General features: G+C 46.6%; 1 protein-coding gene across 14 annotated transcripts in view; it reads left to right on the forward strand.

Annotated features, from left to right (window-relative positions):
• SASH1 (SAM and SH3 domain containing 1) overlaps positions 1–13,107 on the forward strand; it is a 288,978-nt gene that overhangs the window by 252,333 nt on the left and 23,538 nt on the right. For 11 of the 14 annotated variants that reach the window (XM_045572612.1, XM_036415045.2, XM_045572613.1 and 8 more), the window contains 2 exons: positions 7,017–7,879; positions 12,827–12,901. In XM_045572612.1, coding sequence (XP_045428568.1) covers positions 7,017–7,879; positions 12,827–12,901 — 938 coding nt within the window. The remainder of the gene's footprint in view (positions 1–7,016; positions 7,880–12,826; positions 12,902–13,107) is intronic. The other 3 variants (XM_036415051.2, XM_036415055.2, XM_036415052.2) reach the window with 2 other exon arrangements.

The following is a 13,107-nucleotide window of genomic DNA, read 5'->3' on the forward strand; positions in this document are numbered from 1 at the left end:
CCCCCCCAAAGAGAAAAAGGATAAGATTTCCTATTTGGAAAATGATAAATGAATTGAAACAAACCCTGGGAAGAAAGTCTGTTGCTGAAATGTCACACCTACATCGTGAGGAATTTCAGCTTTTTTTAAACGTGTAGATTTAAAAAGTGTCCTTGTAGAGGTCTCTTTTTTCGTACATCATAAAGCCGAGCTGTGGAGGGAATGGGAATTGCCCTTATTTACGTAAATGATGGTTTCCTGTTGTTATTGTTGCTATTTTTATTTTAATTTGCTGTAATTATTTATTAGTTTAAGTCCCCTAGAGGAATTTTGAAGGTAGAGGGGTTACTGTGGGAGAGTGGAGTTCAAAGGGGAAAGAAAGGATGGGAGAGGAAGAGAGGTCTGCTTTATGGCCAATTTCATAAACTTAGAGTTGTAGCTAATTTCTGGGTTTCTTTTGGGTGGCTTCTCTGCATGGTAATTCTGTTTCCTTCCGGATGCAATGCTCCTGTGACATTTGATTGGAGCATTTAAACCATTTACATTTAATGTTATTAATGATAAGTACTCATTTTTTGCCATTTTTATTCTATACCCCTGTGTTCCTTCTTCGCTTCCTATTTCTTTATTTTTACAGTAGACCCTTTAGCATTTCTTGCATTGCTGGTTTGGTGGAGATAAATTCCTCTAGTCTTTTTTTGTCTGTGAAGCTCCTGATTTCCCCTTCAATTTTGATTGATAGTCTTGCTGGGTACAGTATTCTTGGATTCAGACCCTTTCTTTGCATGACTTTGTATATTTCATCCCATTCCCTTCTGGCCTGATAAGTTTCTGTTGAGAAATCAGTTAGTCTGATGGAGGTTCCTTTATATGTAACTTTCTGTCTCTCTCTGGCTGCTTTTAAGATTCTAACTTTGTCATTGGTGTTTGCCAATTTAATTATAATATGTCTTGGCGACGGTCTTCTGGGATCCATTTTGCTTGGGACTCTGCGAGCATCTTGGATTTGTGTGGGTTTTTTCTTCTCTATCTCAGGAAAATTTTCTGTCATTATTTCTTGAAATACGTTTTCCATATCTACCTCGGTTTTCTTTCCTTCCAGAACCCCTATTATTCGAATATTGTTTTGTTTTGCATTGTCCCAAAGCTCCCGTAGGCTCTCCTCCTGCTTTTTAATTTTTTTTTCTAGAAGCTGCTCTAATTGGGTATTTTTTCCATCTTGTCTTCTAGCTCACTGATGCGATTCTCTGCTTCTTCTAGTCTGCTCTTGATGCTTTCTATTGAGTTCTTCATAGTAGCGATGTCATTTTTCATTTCATCTTGAGTCATCTTCATTTCCTCTTGGGTTTTTTTCATTTCCTCTTGGGTCTTACTCATATTGTCAAATTTGTCTTCCATTCTTTTTAGCCATCTTAAGGTCGTTACTCTGAATTCTTGCTCTGGTAGGTTGCTTGCCTCTATATCGTTTACTTCCTTTTCTGGTGAAGCCTGCTTTTCTTTCATATGCGGGCTGTTTTTTGGTCTCCCCATGATCTAGGATGTCTGGTTGTGTAGTTCTCTCTCCTGCTTTGATTTAAAGGCACAAAATACAACACAACCAGGTACAACACACAAGGCACTGAATAGAAATGTGTTTGCGATATTAATAACCACCAATAAGGGTGACTAGAACCCAGCTAACAAAAACATACAATCAAACAAAAAGCATAGGCAAATCAATCTTATAAAAGAAAAGCATACAACTTCAGTAAAGTTAACATTCAAAATACAACTTCAAAGAGTTAGAGAGAAAGACTGTTTTTTTTGTTGTTTTGTTTTGTTTTGTTTTTAGGACAACTGTGAGGGAGTTGTGAATGGGTTTGGAGCAGGTAGTTGGAAATTAGATATTACAAGTAGGGTGAAATTTTAGGAGGGGGTAGACAGAAGGAATGGGGGAAATCTAGAGCAGGAAAGGGTTAAGATAAACAGGGGATCCAAATGTGTTGCTCTTTAGATATCTCCCCTGTTAGGAGCCCGTCCACTTTCAAGAGTGACTACAGCCCAACAGCGGGGGCTTCTACTTGTAATCACCGCCCTTGTCCTCCAGCTTCCGCAAGCGCGCTCTGTGCGCGCAGGCTTTTTGTTTTCGCCGAGAGCGCTCTCCACCCTCTCCCCTCGAAATCTGACCTTTTCGCTGAGCAGTGGGGCAATCCTGTGAGGGCAGGGGTTCCCGCCGCCTGGGATCCGCGTTCTGGGGGTCACAGATGCTTGGTGGTCGCTGTGGCTGTGGATATTCAGGCCTCTGACACAATCCTATCTTCCTCTCAAGATGGCGAGGTTTCCCCATCCAAGCCGGTAGGTAGCTCCGGGCAGGGACACAGCCCTCGTGGGTGCTTCCCTGTGAGGGGCACCTCTGTCAGCAGCCCCCCAGCAGTTTCTTCTGGTGTTCACTGTCTCCCAGCTTGCCGATAAACACTCACAGCACAAGACCCTCAGTTGCTCTCTCTTTCTGCTTCGGGAGAGGGCTCAGAATCCGCCCATCTATTCTTCCGCCATCTTACCTCCTCCCTCCTGTGGCATTTGAATGTTTTAATACCTGTCTACCAGTCACGGTTTCCCCTTATTGTGGCAGCTCTTCCTGAAATCTCTCTCTCTCTCTCTCTCTCACACACACACACACACACACACACACACACACGGTGTCCGTTAGTGATATTAACTAGAACCCCATGGAGTTGCCATCATTGAACCTGGCGGAGGGAGAGGCTGGTTATGGCATTTAAAAACTCATGCATACCTGACAAAATTAAATGCAAACATCCCAACTAGATTGGTGGCTCTTGACCATACATGAGATAAAATGATGGAGTAGTTAGTGTTGGCCCCTTCAGACATGACAGTCTTGTGTACTGAGGCAGCCTTTTTCTCTAGAATAACGTTGGTGAAAATACAGAAATACACTAACTCCCATAATTATCTCAGAATGAATAATCCAATTAACTCTGAGAGACATAGTTTAAACAAAAAAAGAAAGAAAAAGAAAAGAAAAACCTACCAAAAGAGATAGCTCAGTAATGACCTAAGTGACTTCTTACTCTGAACTTTTTAAAAAATATATATATTTTATTGATTTTTTACAGAAAGGAAGTGAGAGGGATGGAGAATTAGCAACACTGATGAGAGAGAATAATCAATCAGCTGCCTCTTGCACACCTCCTACTGGGGATGTGCCCGCAACCAAGGTCCATGTCCTTGACCGGAATCAAACCCGGGACCCTTCAGTCTGCAGGCCGACGCTCTATCCACTGAGCCAAACCAGTTTCGGCTTACTCTGAACTTTTTAATTCATCTGCGTGTGAGTAGGTATCTCAGATGGAAGATGGATTCAGTGAGCAGAGTCCCAAGTGAGTTGGGGAGTGGGGATACCACTCACTGGGCCTGCTGGTATCACCAGGAGAGGTCCCAGGTGTGTGTGTGCAGCTTGGGGCATCTGCATCAGGCTGTCGCCGACACCCTGCCAGGCAAGCACTCGTTCCAGCCCCTGCATGATAGAACTCTCTGAGATTCCTCATCGGCAAAAGAAGGGGTTCTTTCTACTCTGGCCCCTACTTCTGTCAGCAGTTAAGATCCACACTCCCAGGAACCCCTGCCCTCTGCCCCAGACCTTCAAAGTGGGATTCTTTTGACTTCCTGCATGCCTGTGCCAATGCTAAGTTGCCTGACTAGTTACTGAGACCTTTCTGCATGCCAGGCACTTTCCTAAAAACCACAGATGTTATGTTCCTTTTGCTATATCATCCTCAGACTAGCCCCCAGAGGCAGGACTAATACCATACTCATTGCACAAGGGAGGACACTAAGACACCACGAGGTGAAGCAATTTACTCAGGGTCAGCCCACTGAGCCAGCCAGCACAAGACACAGAATGAAGCCTGGGCAGCCTGGCTCTCCATCCTGGGTCTCCACTCTGCTGCCACGCTGCCCCACCCCCCTGCCGTGGAGGCTTGGGAAAGCCTGCAGAGTCACAGTCCTTGACCCAGACTCACCCTTGTAACTCGAGTTTCAAGTCCTTATCTGGGGCACCGTGACCAGAGACAATGTTAACCTGTAAGCCAGGTCGGTGCCCTTTGCCCATTTCTGTGTCTTTCTCTTTGAGCGATGCCCTCCCACCGCCTTCCCTCATTGTTCCAGCTCATCTGTATCCTCATAATGAATCACTCGCCCTTGTACAGTGCTTCTCAGCATGTAGAGAGTACCGTCACATACCCCCTTTTATTTAATTTTATCCTCTCAGTCCCCGTGCAGTAGGTATTGCAAAGCTAGGTAGGCATGATCACCAGTGAGGAACAGACCCCGAGAAGGAAGTAATTGCCCAAGGTTGGGAGATGCTGAGTGGCAGAGCAAGGGCCGAAATCCAGGGCATCAATCGGTTGCTCTCTCTGAGTATTAAGTCATCCTATTCTGTCAAAGGCACCTTTCCCTCTGTGTTCTGGTCTCCGCTGAATAAAATAGATAAGGCCAGTGTGTGAAGCATATCTTACTAAGTGATGACGGAGGGAGCACTTTGTTGATTGCCGTTCTCTCAGAAGTATGGTTGTACTTTCAAGCCAGACGAGAATGGGGAAGTGATGCTTTGAACCCAAGGAACCCAGTGCAGGCTGGGATTTCAGGGTCTGGGCATGGCAGGCAGAAGAGTCTGTGCCACGCGAGGCCTGCCCTCAGCACAGGGCTGATAAGGCCACTGTGCAAACCTTTGCCACACTGTCTCCAAACCCTCCACCAGATGCTGACTTCCCGAACCGGGAGTACAGCTACATATGTTGTGGGTGTGCGTGTCCCAGCTGGTTCTGACTCCAGGGTGACACGGAAGTATTGGGATCTCTGATGACAGCCCTAAGGACAGAGCCCAGAAAATGTTCACCCACCACTGAGTGCCTGGTCTTTAAACTATTTAGTCAACCCACCTGATTTCCCAAAGCCCCTAAGGACTATGGGTAGATAAGGGCCTTTGCATGCCTCCGTGGACACTTGGGCTGCAGGAAAGGCCATGGTCTGTGACTGGATTGCTTTTGGGGGGAAGTCTGTTGGTGGGAGAGCAGACTAGACTACGTAGAAGAGGTTGCCATTTTACTTGCGGCAACTCGGGGACCCTTGGTCTCCTTACCTGATCAGTCAGATGTCCTGAGGATGTAGCAGGAAACACTCACAATGTTCCCACACTGCTTCTGGTCTGGCACATTCCCGTCAGAACCCTGGACCCTAATGTTGAACTCTCCGGTAAGGTCTGGGAATAACTCTTGAGTTGAGTGGGTTTGGCCTGCAGATGATGGAGAATTTTTGACTGGGCATAGTTGTTCTTGTTTGTTTGTTTTAAATATATTTTGATTTTTTTACAGAGAGGAAGAGAGAGAGAGGGATAGAGAGTTAGAAACATCGATGAGAGAGAATCATCGATCAGCTGCCTCTTGCACACCCCCTACAGGGGATGTGCCCGCAACCAAGGTACATGCCCTTGACCAGAATCGAACCCGGGACCCTTCAGTCCGCAGGCTGACGCTCTACCCACTGAGCCAAACCAGTTTCGCTTGGGCATAGTTTTGAATCCCCCTTTCCACCACCTCCTCCTTGACTTCAGAGTCAGTCCAGGCTTGTGCTTAATAGCAGTGGTACTTGTTTCTTTATATTTGGCACTGTAATTCCAATCCACTGGAAGAGTAAGAAACTTTTGGAATTTTAAAGGACTGCCACCAATCCACTCATTTCCATGCCCCTTCCTCACCCCCGTCCCCCCTGAAGTGAGCAGTCCTTTCCGTTTATCTCCGACACTTAACCACACACTGGCACCCTCCTTCCAGCTGATATATTTAGTGCCATCCCTCTGTTCCAGGAAACTGTGCTTTTTCCTCTTCACAGTTCAGCTGTTGGAAAGCTGTCCTGCTCAAAAGTTTCCTTATAATTAAAGGGACTCAGCCAGTGAGGGTCACTACACCCACAGTTTGACCTACTTCTTTTCTCACATCTGTTCACATCGGTTTTCCTGCCAGCGAGTCCAGCCAGACCTCTCCTCTGGCTCCGGAGAGCTTGGCGTGGTACCTGGCTTCGGCGAAGGCTCCAGGGAGCCGCCGTGTCCTTGAGATTCTGTGGGACGTGGGTGGGGCTGCTCGCAGGCCCCCGCCCCTCAGGGCCACCGCTGCCTCTAGCAGGGCTGAGTGGATGGGACAGCCTGGCTGGGGTGACTCAGTTCCCTAACTTCTTGGGCACACCCCTATGTGGTGGTGTTTCCACACCTGGACTCACACGTGCCAATAAAACATCGCCGCCTGCCACATGGCACTCACCACCACCTGAGCATGAGAAGGCGACCAGACTCAACAGGACAGCCTTTCAGGAGGGAAGGGGTCTGGTTCCAGCTTCTGGGGATGGTTGCACGTAACCAGCTGGGGAGGCTACTTATTTACTGCGAGTGCTGCGGGTTACCGTGGTAATGACTGGTTTAGATTTCCCAAAGGCACTTTAAAAAAAAAAAAATCTACTTTATTGATTTTTTTTATAGAGAGGAAGAGAGAGGGACAGAGAGCTAGAAACATCGATGAGAGAGAGACATCGATCAGCTGCCTCTTGCACACACCCTACTGGGGATGTGCCCGCAACCAATGTATATGCCCCTGACCAGAATCAAACCTGGAACCTTTCTGTCTGCAGGCTGGCGCTCTATCCACTGAGCCTAACCGGTTTTGGCCCAAAGGCACTTTTAATAGGTCTGGTAAGGGGTTTGATCTCCAAAGATGTTTAAAGAAGGAGAGAAAAACACACCTGAAACCTTTTAACACCAAGCTTGTGTGAAGCCCACTGTTGGCACAGTTTGATTTTCCTTTTTCACGGGCCTTACTTAAGGGGGAGCCGGTTGATGAAGGGGTGAGTGACCCAGGGAGGGCCATCCCTGTGGTTTCTGCATGGACGACTTCCCTTGCCTGGGTGGGGGTGCGTGAGGCAAGGTCTGGGGGCAAATGCAAAGGCACGGGTGGAGGCCCTGACCGTGTCTGTTGCCCCCTCTGCAGGCGGGGAGGAGCCCGTGTTTGAGAGCCCCCCGGCACTGGACGAGAGGGCCGCCCTGTACTCGGGCGTGCACAAGAAGCCGTTCCTGTTCGACGGCTCCCCAGAGAAGCCTCCGGAAGATGACGTGGACCCTTTCGCCTCCTCTCCATCGCCCAGCAACCTGGAGGCCTGGGCCGCCGGCCGGAAGCTGGTCAAAACCTTCAGCAAGGGAGACAGCCGGGGCCTCATCAAGCCCCCCAAGAAGATGGGCACGTTCTTCTCGTACCCGGACGAGGACAAGGCCCAGAAGGTGTCCCGCTCCCTGACCGAGGGCGAGATGAAGAAGAGCCTGGGGTCCCTGAGCCACGGGGTAAGTACCGAGGGCGGCGTGTGCCTCTGTGACGGCCACCACCACCGCCGCAGGCACCACCTCCTGGTGTCCCTGGAGGAGGTGCAGAGCGTCCGCAAGCAGCTGCGCCTGAAGAAGACGGACGCCAACTACGCCTGCTCCCGGGCTTTCCTCTGCCAGCGCCCCCTGTCCCGCAGAGGAGCCCCCGGCGCGCCCTGGGACCTGCAGCTGCTGCGGCAGAGACCCAAAGGGGGAGGAGGGGGCTGCGGCGGCCCCGGCAGGAGGGGGCGCGGGCGCCCCGCCGCGGTCAGCGAGGTCAATATCACCTACGTGGTGGAGCGGAGCCTGTACAGCCACCTGAACCTGAACCTGAGCCAGCTGGTGCGGCCGGCCTCAGACAGGACGCTGGGCAAGGCCGAGCAGCGGGACCTGCGGCGCTGCCTGCTGCTGCAGGAGGAGGACGAGGCCAGGAGGAAGTGGGCCGCCACGGTGGACCGCTGTGCTAAGAGGGTTCTCTTGAGAATCCACCAGAAGTCCGTGAGTCCTCCCGGGGGTGTCCGCCCCAGGACGGCCTTGTCCTTTCCCGTGAGGTGTGGTCAAGCATTATGGCTTTTAGCTTCTGCGGGGCTTGGCATCCTCCCTACTCTTCTGCTCAGAGCTTCCTAACGCCAGGTCCCGTGCCATCATCCTCTTCTCCGATGTCCAGCCCTCTCCTTCCCGTGGGTCCTCTTTCCTGACCCAGAGGAGGGCTCCCAGCGTCCCCGGGGTGGGGTTTGGCCTCCATTGAGGGTGGCTGTCTTCGTTCCCAGCCATCACGTCACTTGACCTCAAAGAGGCTGATTCAAAACAGAGGGTGTTTTGCCCTTAAAAGAGAGGCTTATTGTTTCAGCTAATTAAAACAATGGGAGCTAAGCTCATGGAAAGATTGCCATCATCCCAAATCACCAAATTGGTGATTTGGAAGCGCTTGTCAAGTTTATTTCTTTTATCAGTAGAAGCAAATGGAAAATTTCTTACATCCAAAGGGAAGAGAATTAGAGCTCTTTTCTAGTTAAGTCCAGTTGGCGCCCTTGGCTTTTTAATCAAAGGAGCGACTATTTTGAAATGTCCTCCACTGCTCCATTCTTCTATACATAGCAAGGAATGAAGTGCTCCTTTTCACAGGATAAGGCATTTTTCAGTTTTATTACTGAGTTATTGCACTTTGGTGAAGTTTATCGTCAGGGCATGGCTTATTCTGAACTGGAGACTATAGATACTTGCCCCCCCTGAAATTCCCACCCAACTTCCGGTTTGCATGGTAGCCCATATACATTGCCCAGACGGAGGAGGAGTGGTTTCCTGGCCCTGCTGTCTCCTGTGCCCTGCTTCCTTCCCTCGGGACTGTCGGCTGTGTCCCCTTTTAAAGGTCTGAAGGAATGGACTACATGGCAGCCTCTTGTGAGGGCTTTCTCCAGGGTTTGTTCCCATTCAGGAGTGAGGTGTTCTTCCACAGGTGGTTACGGTGACTTAAATTCCTTCAATCAATTTCTCCTTTTGTGGACATGGAGGCTGGTTGGCTAGTGCCATCCATCCCCTTCCGATGACCTTCTCCTAAAAAGGTCCTTCCATCCTTACCCCTTTTGTTTTCCAAATATCCCTGCACATGCTGACCTTCTGGCGAGGTTTCATTTTCCATCTTCTCACTTTCCTAACAGTCTTGCAAACCTTTGAATACTATAAGTGGCAATATTTCTTCTCGTTCTTTCCACATCATGGCAACAATGATCAGTGGTCCTGTTCTGTTGTAAAATAACACAATTCCTTTTCTCACTCACTCAGTTCTGACCCACATGTCTTTTGTGGCTAACCAGTCTTGGGATAGTTTACTTTTTACCTGTGGGAGTGCTCTGCCCAGTTTATGGGCCTCTCTGCCATTGGACAGGAGTTGGATGGTCAGAGTCACCTCTGCTCTCTTGGTGGGTGACTCAGCTTCATGAGTTTAAATCATGTAATAATGAGAATTTTCTCACATGGAGCACTTGGATCTGTTCATTGCCCTTCATATTATTTATAACCAGGTTAACGATCAAACTTTATCAAGTTTTTCTGTCCAGAAGTTATGTTTCTAAGATTTGGTGCTAAATAACACTGTGGGACAGTGATTTAGTCTTCAATGACACGAGAGCAGTTTTTTCCCCTGTAAAGGTGGCATTATGTAATCTCTGTTCCAAGTGTCAGCTTGAGGTTGGTTTTTTTAAGGTGCTATGAACTTGAGGCAGTATTGGGCAGAATTAATACCTGTGGAAATATATGTTTGATGCTAAATTAGAAGTTTGCACATACCTTTTATTGTAAGTATAGTTGTACAATCAGATAAACAAAATTTTCTAATCAGAGACTATAAGAGCAAATAATGTTAAACATCAAACAGGGTTTTTTTTTTTCCTTCTCTTTTTAAAGACATAATTTCTTTACTTAAAGTGCTCTTTCTATTCTTTTTGACATATATCTCCTTCATTTTATCCAAAAGTGCAGTGTCCTTTAATCTTCAACCTTAATCTTTTTTTATCTTTAAAAAAAAAAAAAGCCATATTTGCTTGATGAAACCTCAGGGAAATGATAACGCTGTGTATTCACTGAAAATGGTCACTTGTCTTTCTTTTTATTTGATCATTCAGTTTTTGTTTGGTGAAACAGACATGCATGACATTTTGGAATTTTGTCCATTTTAAAAATTCAACCCTAACTCCCCCCAAAAAACATGTTCTCAACTGCATGACCATTCCATTGCCCGGTTTTCCTCACCCACAAGCATCTACCTAAAGTCTTACGATTACTTGGACATGAGACGTGATGCCCTTGACAAACCTCATTTAGGCTTCATCCGTGGAGACTGCCAAAGCCGAAGATCTCACTGTTCTCTCTGAAATCTCTTTTCTCTGTTGAAAGGGTGGTGATGCTTTGAGATCTACTTGATGTCACTGAAAGGGGAGAGATGAGTTCAAGCAGCGTTCGTTGTTCCAGTTTTTGTTCCTCTGCAATGATACCGAGGAATTGTTCCCAGATATCTTAGCATATCTCAGGGAGAGGTTTTAGTTGGTGCTTCACAAAGGCAGTTCACGCTTGGAGCTTTTCATTTTAGGGATAAATGCATACAGCAGGCATCCGAGGATATAAACGAGCTTCTGATTCATTACAGCTATATTTCCACATAAGTGCTCTGTCAGTTAGTTCCCATGCATCAGAAATAGCGTGCTGGGCTCCAGCCTGGCAGTTGAAGCTGGAATGCAAAGCAGGGAAGTGCCGAGCCATAACCCGAGCAGGCATCTGGGTGCCATGCTGTGTCTGTGAGCCCTGCCTCACAGGAAGCGAGCCACAATAAAATGATTGTCTTTACAAAAAGGAAGAAGTCTATTGGGCATTATGAGCTGGAGAGGGAAATTAATGTTGAAAATTAGCCTGGAGAAGTGTTCCTAACACCACTCTCCAGATGAGGGGATTTGGCGTTTTTTTGTGTAAAAAGGTTTCTGTTTTTTTATAGAATAGATAGAGGTCTAGTTAAGTTGGTTATAAGGGAAATCAGCTTGTCCATCGATATTTAATATAAAATAAAAATATGTTCACTGGATGTCATGCCTGTGGTAGGTCCTTTAAAACAGCAACATGGCTGTGGTGAAGGAGGGTGGTTGTGCCATCCCAAATGTTGGGGATCCCGAAAGACCTCCCGTGACACCTGCATCTCTTGGCCTCCCTCCTCCACATCTGCTGTCTCTCTTTGACCCATTCCTAGGATGCTCTGGTTTTACAGTTGAAGCTCCCAGAATGCACGGCACAGAACCAAGCTCTAGTCCTTCATTTGCATGTTTAGAATGTTGCCTGAGCCTAAGCTTCATCAGTGTAACAATTGTTGGGACAAGCTACAGTTCTCAGTGTAGTCCTAATGAGAAGTAATGCCAGAAACCAATATTCTCAGAGACCCCTCCCTGCTTTGTGTCAGATAGTGTGCTAGAAGTCTTCAAATTTATGCTACAGGTGGTATTTCGCAGATGAAGAAACCAGAGCTCAGAGAGTTGAAGTATTTTACCTATGGTCATACAGCAAATAAGTGGCAGAACCAGAATTTGGACCCACATCTGTATTTTGAAAAACCTAAGCATTTTCCTTCTGGATGTTTCTTTATCAATTCACTTAATTAATATATATCCAAAGTATATTTATTTTATGTGTTTGTTTTTTAGACATATTTTTGTTGATTTCAGAGGAAGGGAGAGGGGAGAGATATATAGAAACATCAATGATGAATCATTGATCGGTTGCCTCCTTTGTGCCCCCTACTGGAGATCCAGCCTGCAACCTGGGCATGTGCCCTTGAGTGGGTTCATACCCGGGACCTTTCAGTCTGCAGGCTGATGCTCTATCCACTGAGCCAAACTGGCTAGGGCAGTACATTTATTTTAAATAAGCAGGGTCTATAGTATCTATTGTGCTGTACATTAATTTCTTCTGTTTAACATCTATTAACTAGAGTTTGCTGAGAAATAGATTGTACAAATTATGGAGCCCAAATCTGCTATTTAACTTTTATTACCAGTTGCTTAAAAAAAGAGAATCAGTTGTAAGAAGAATTAGTGAGCTTTAAGTTTCTCTTTTCTCTTACAGACTTTTTTTTTTTTTTTTTTTTTTTTCTGGGGAGGCAGGGGTTGGGGGGCAGCTGTGGAGATGGTCCTTTTGAAAATATAAAAATCATGGAAATATATGCAGTTCCGTAAAGTTTGAAACCAAGTGCAAGAACATTAAGGTTTTTATTTTTCATAACATTGGTGTTTTCCCTGTTAAATTAGAGTGTGGTCAAAGACAGTCACTGAATCAACTTCTTTCTTACTGGGCAAATGTGGCATCTTGATACACTCAGAAAAAAGAGTCATAATTGATGAAGTTGGTCAGTTAGATGGGAAAGTTACCAGCCTCTTTGGCTAGGTCAGGAAAGCAATGAATGAGTAACCCTGTTGGCCTGACTGGACTGCTGTAAACATAACCTAGTTTCTCCCTTCTTACCGATTTAAAACTAAACAAGAGTCTCTTAAGAAAGCCTGCTGTCAGTGGCAGAGCCATAGGGTGTTGGACCTGAGTTTCCAAGACCCTCTGAGCACATGGATGCCCTCAGTGTCACTACTGAGTGCAGCTGATCTAAAGGGGGCTGGGAGGGGAAGCCTGTTGCTAAGAGACAGGGAAACACGGGTGACTTTTGGTTAGGAGTTTTTTTAACCGGCGGGGTTTTTGCATGTTTAGGGGATTCTGGACCTCTTCTGTAGGCAACAGTTCCAGTGGCAAGTTTCCTAGTAACATGAATCATGTATTTTTTTTCCTCCTTACCATTTCTCGTCCTACTTCCATCCTGTAACGTATTTGTGATTCAGTGACGTTCTGTAAGTGGGAAATGAGTTGGGTAGGTGCACTGCTGGTCGGTGTCAGCCTAACTGTCCTGCCTTCCCCTTTCCGCAGAGAACCTGCAGCTTTGGAGGATTTGACTTGACGAATCGTTCTCTGCACGTTGGCAGCAATAACGCTTACCCGATGGTGAGTACGCATCAGCGGGAAAGCAAAAGGCTCAGATCCAAGCCACGTGGTTGACATAGTTTCAAGTCTAGTCTCTGAGAATTGATGGCTGAGTAATCTTTTCATCAGTGAACTTAAATTGTTTAAAAAGAAGCCCTATTTCAGCCAGGTTTTAAAAAAAAAATTTAAATTGAATTTATTGGAATGGCATTGCTTAATAAAATTAA

Source organism: Pipistrellus kuhlii, unplaced genomic scaffold, assembly GCF_014108245.1.
Source record: "Pipistrellus kuhlii isolate mPipKuh1 unplaced genomic scaffold, mPipKuh1.p scaffold_m20_p_5, whole genome shotgun sequence".
NCBI lineage: Eukaryota > Metazoa > Chordata > Mammalia > Chiroptera > Vespertilionidae > Pipistrellus > Pipistrellus kuhlii.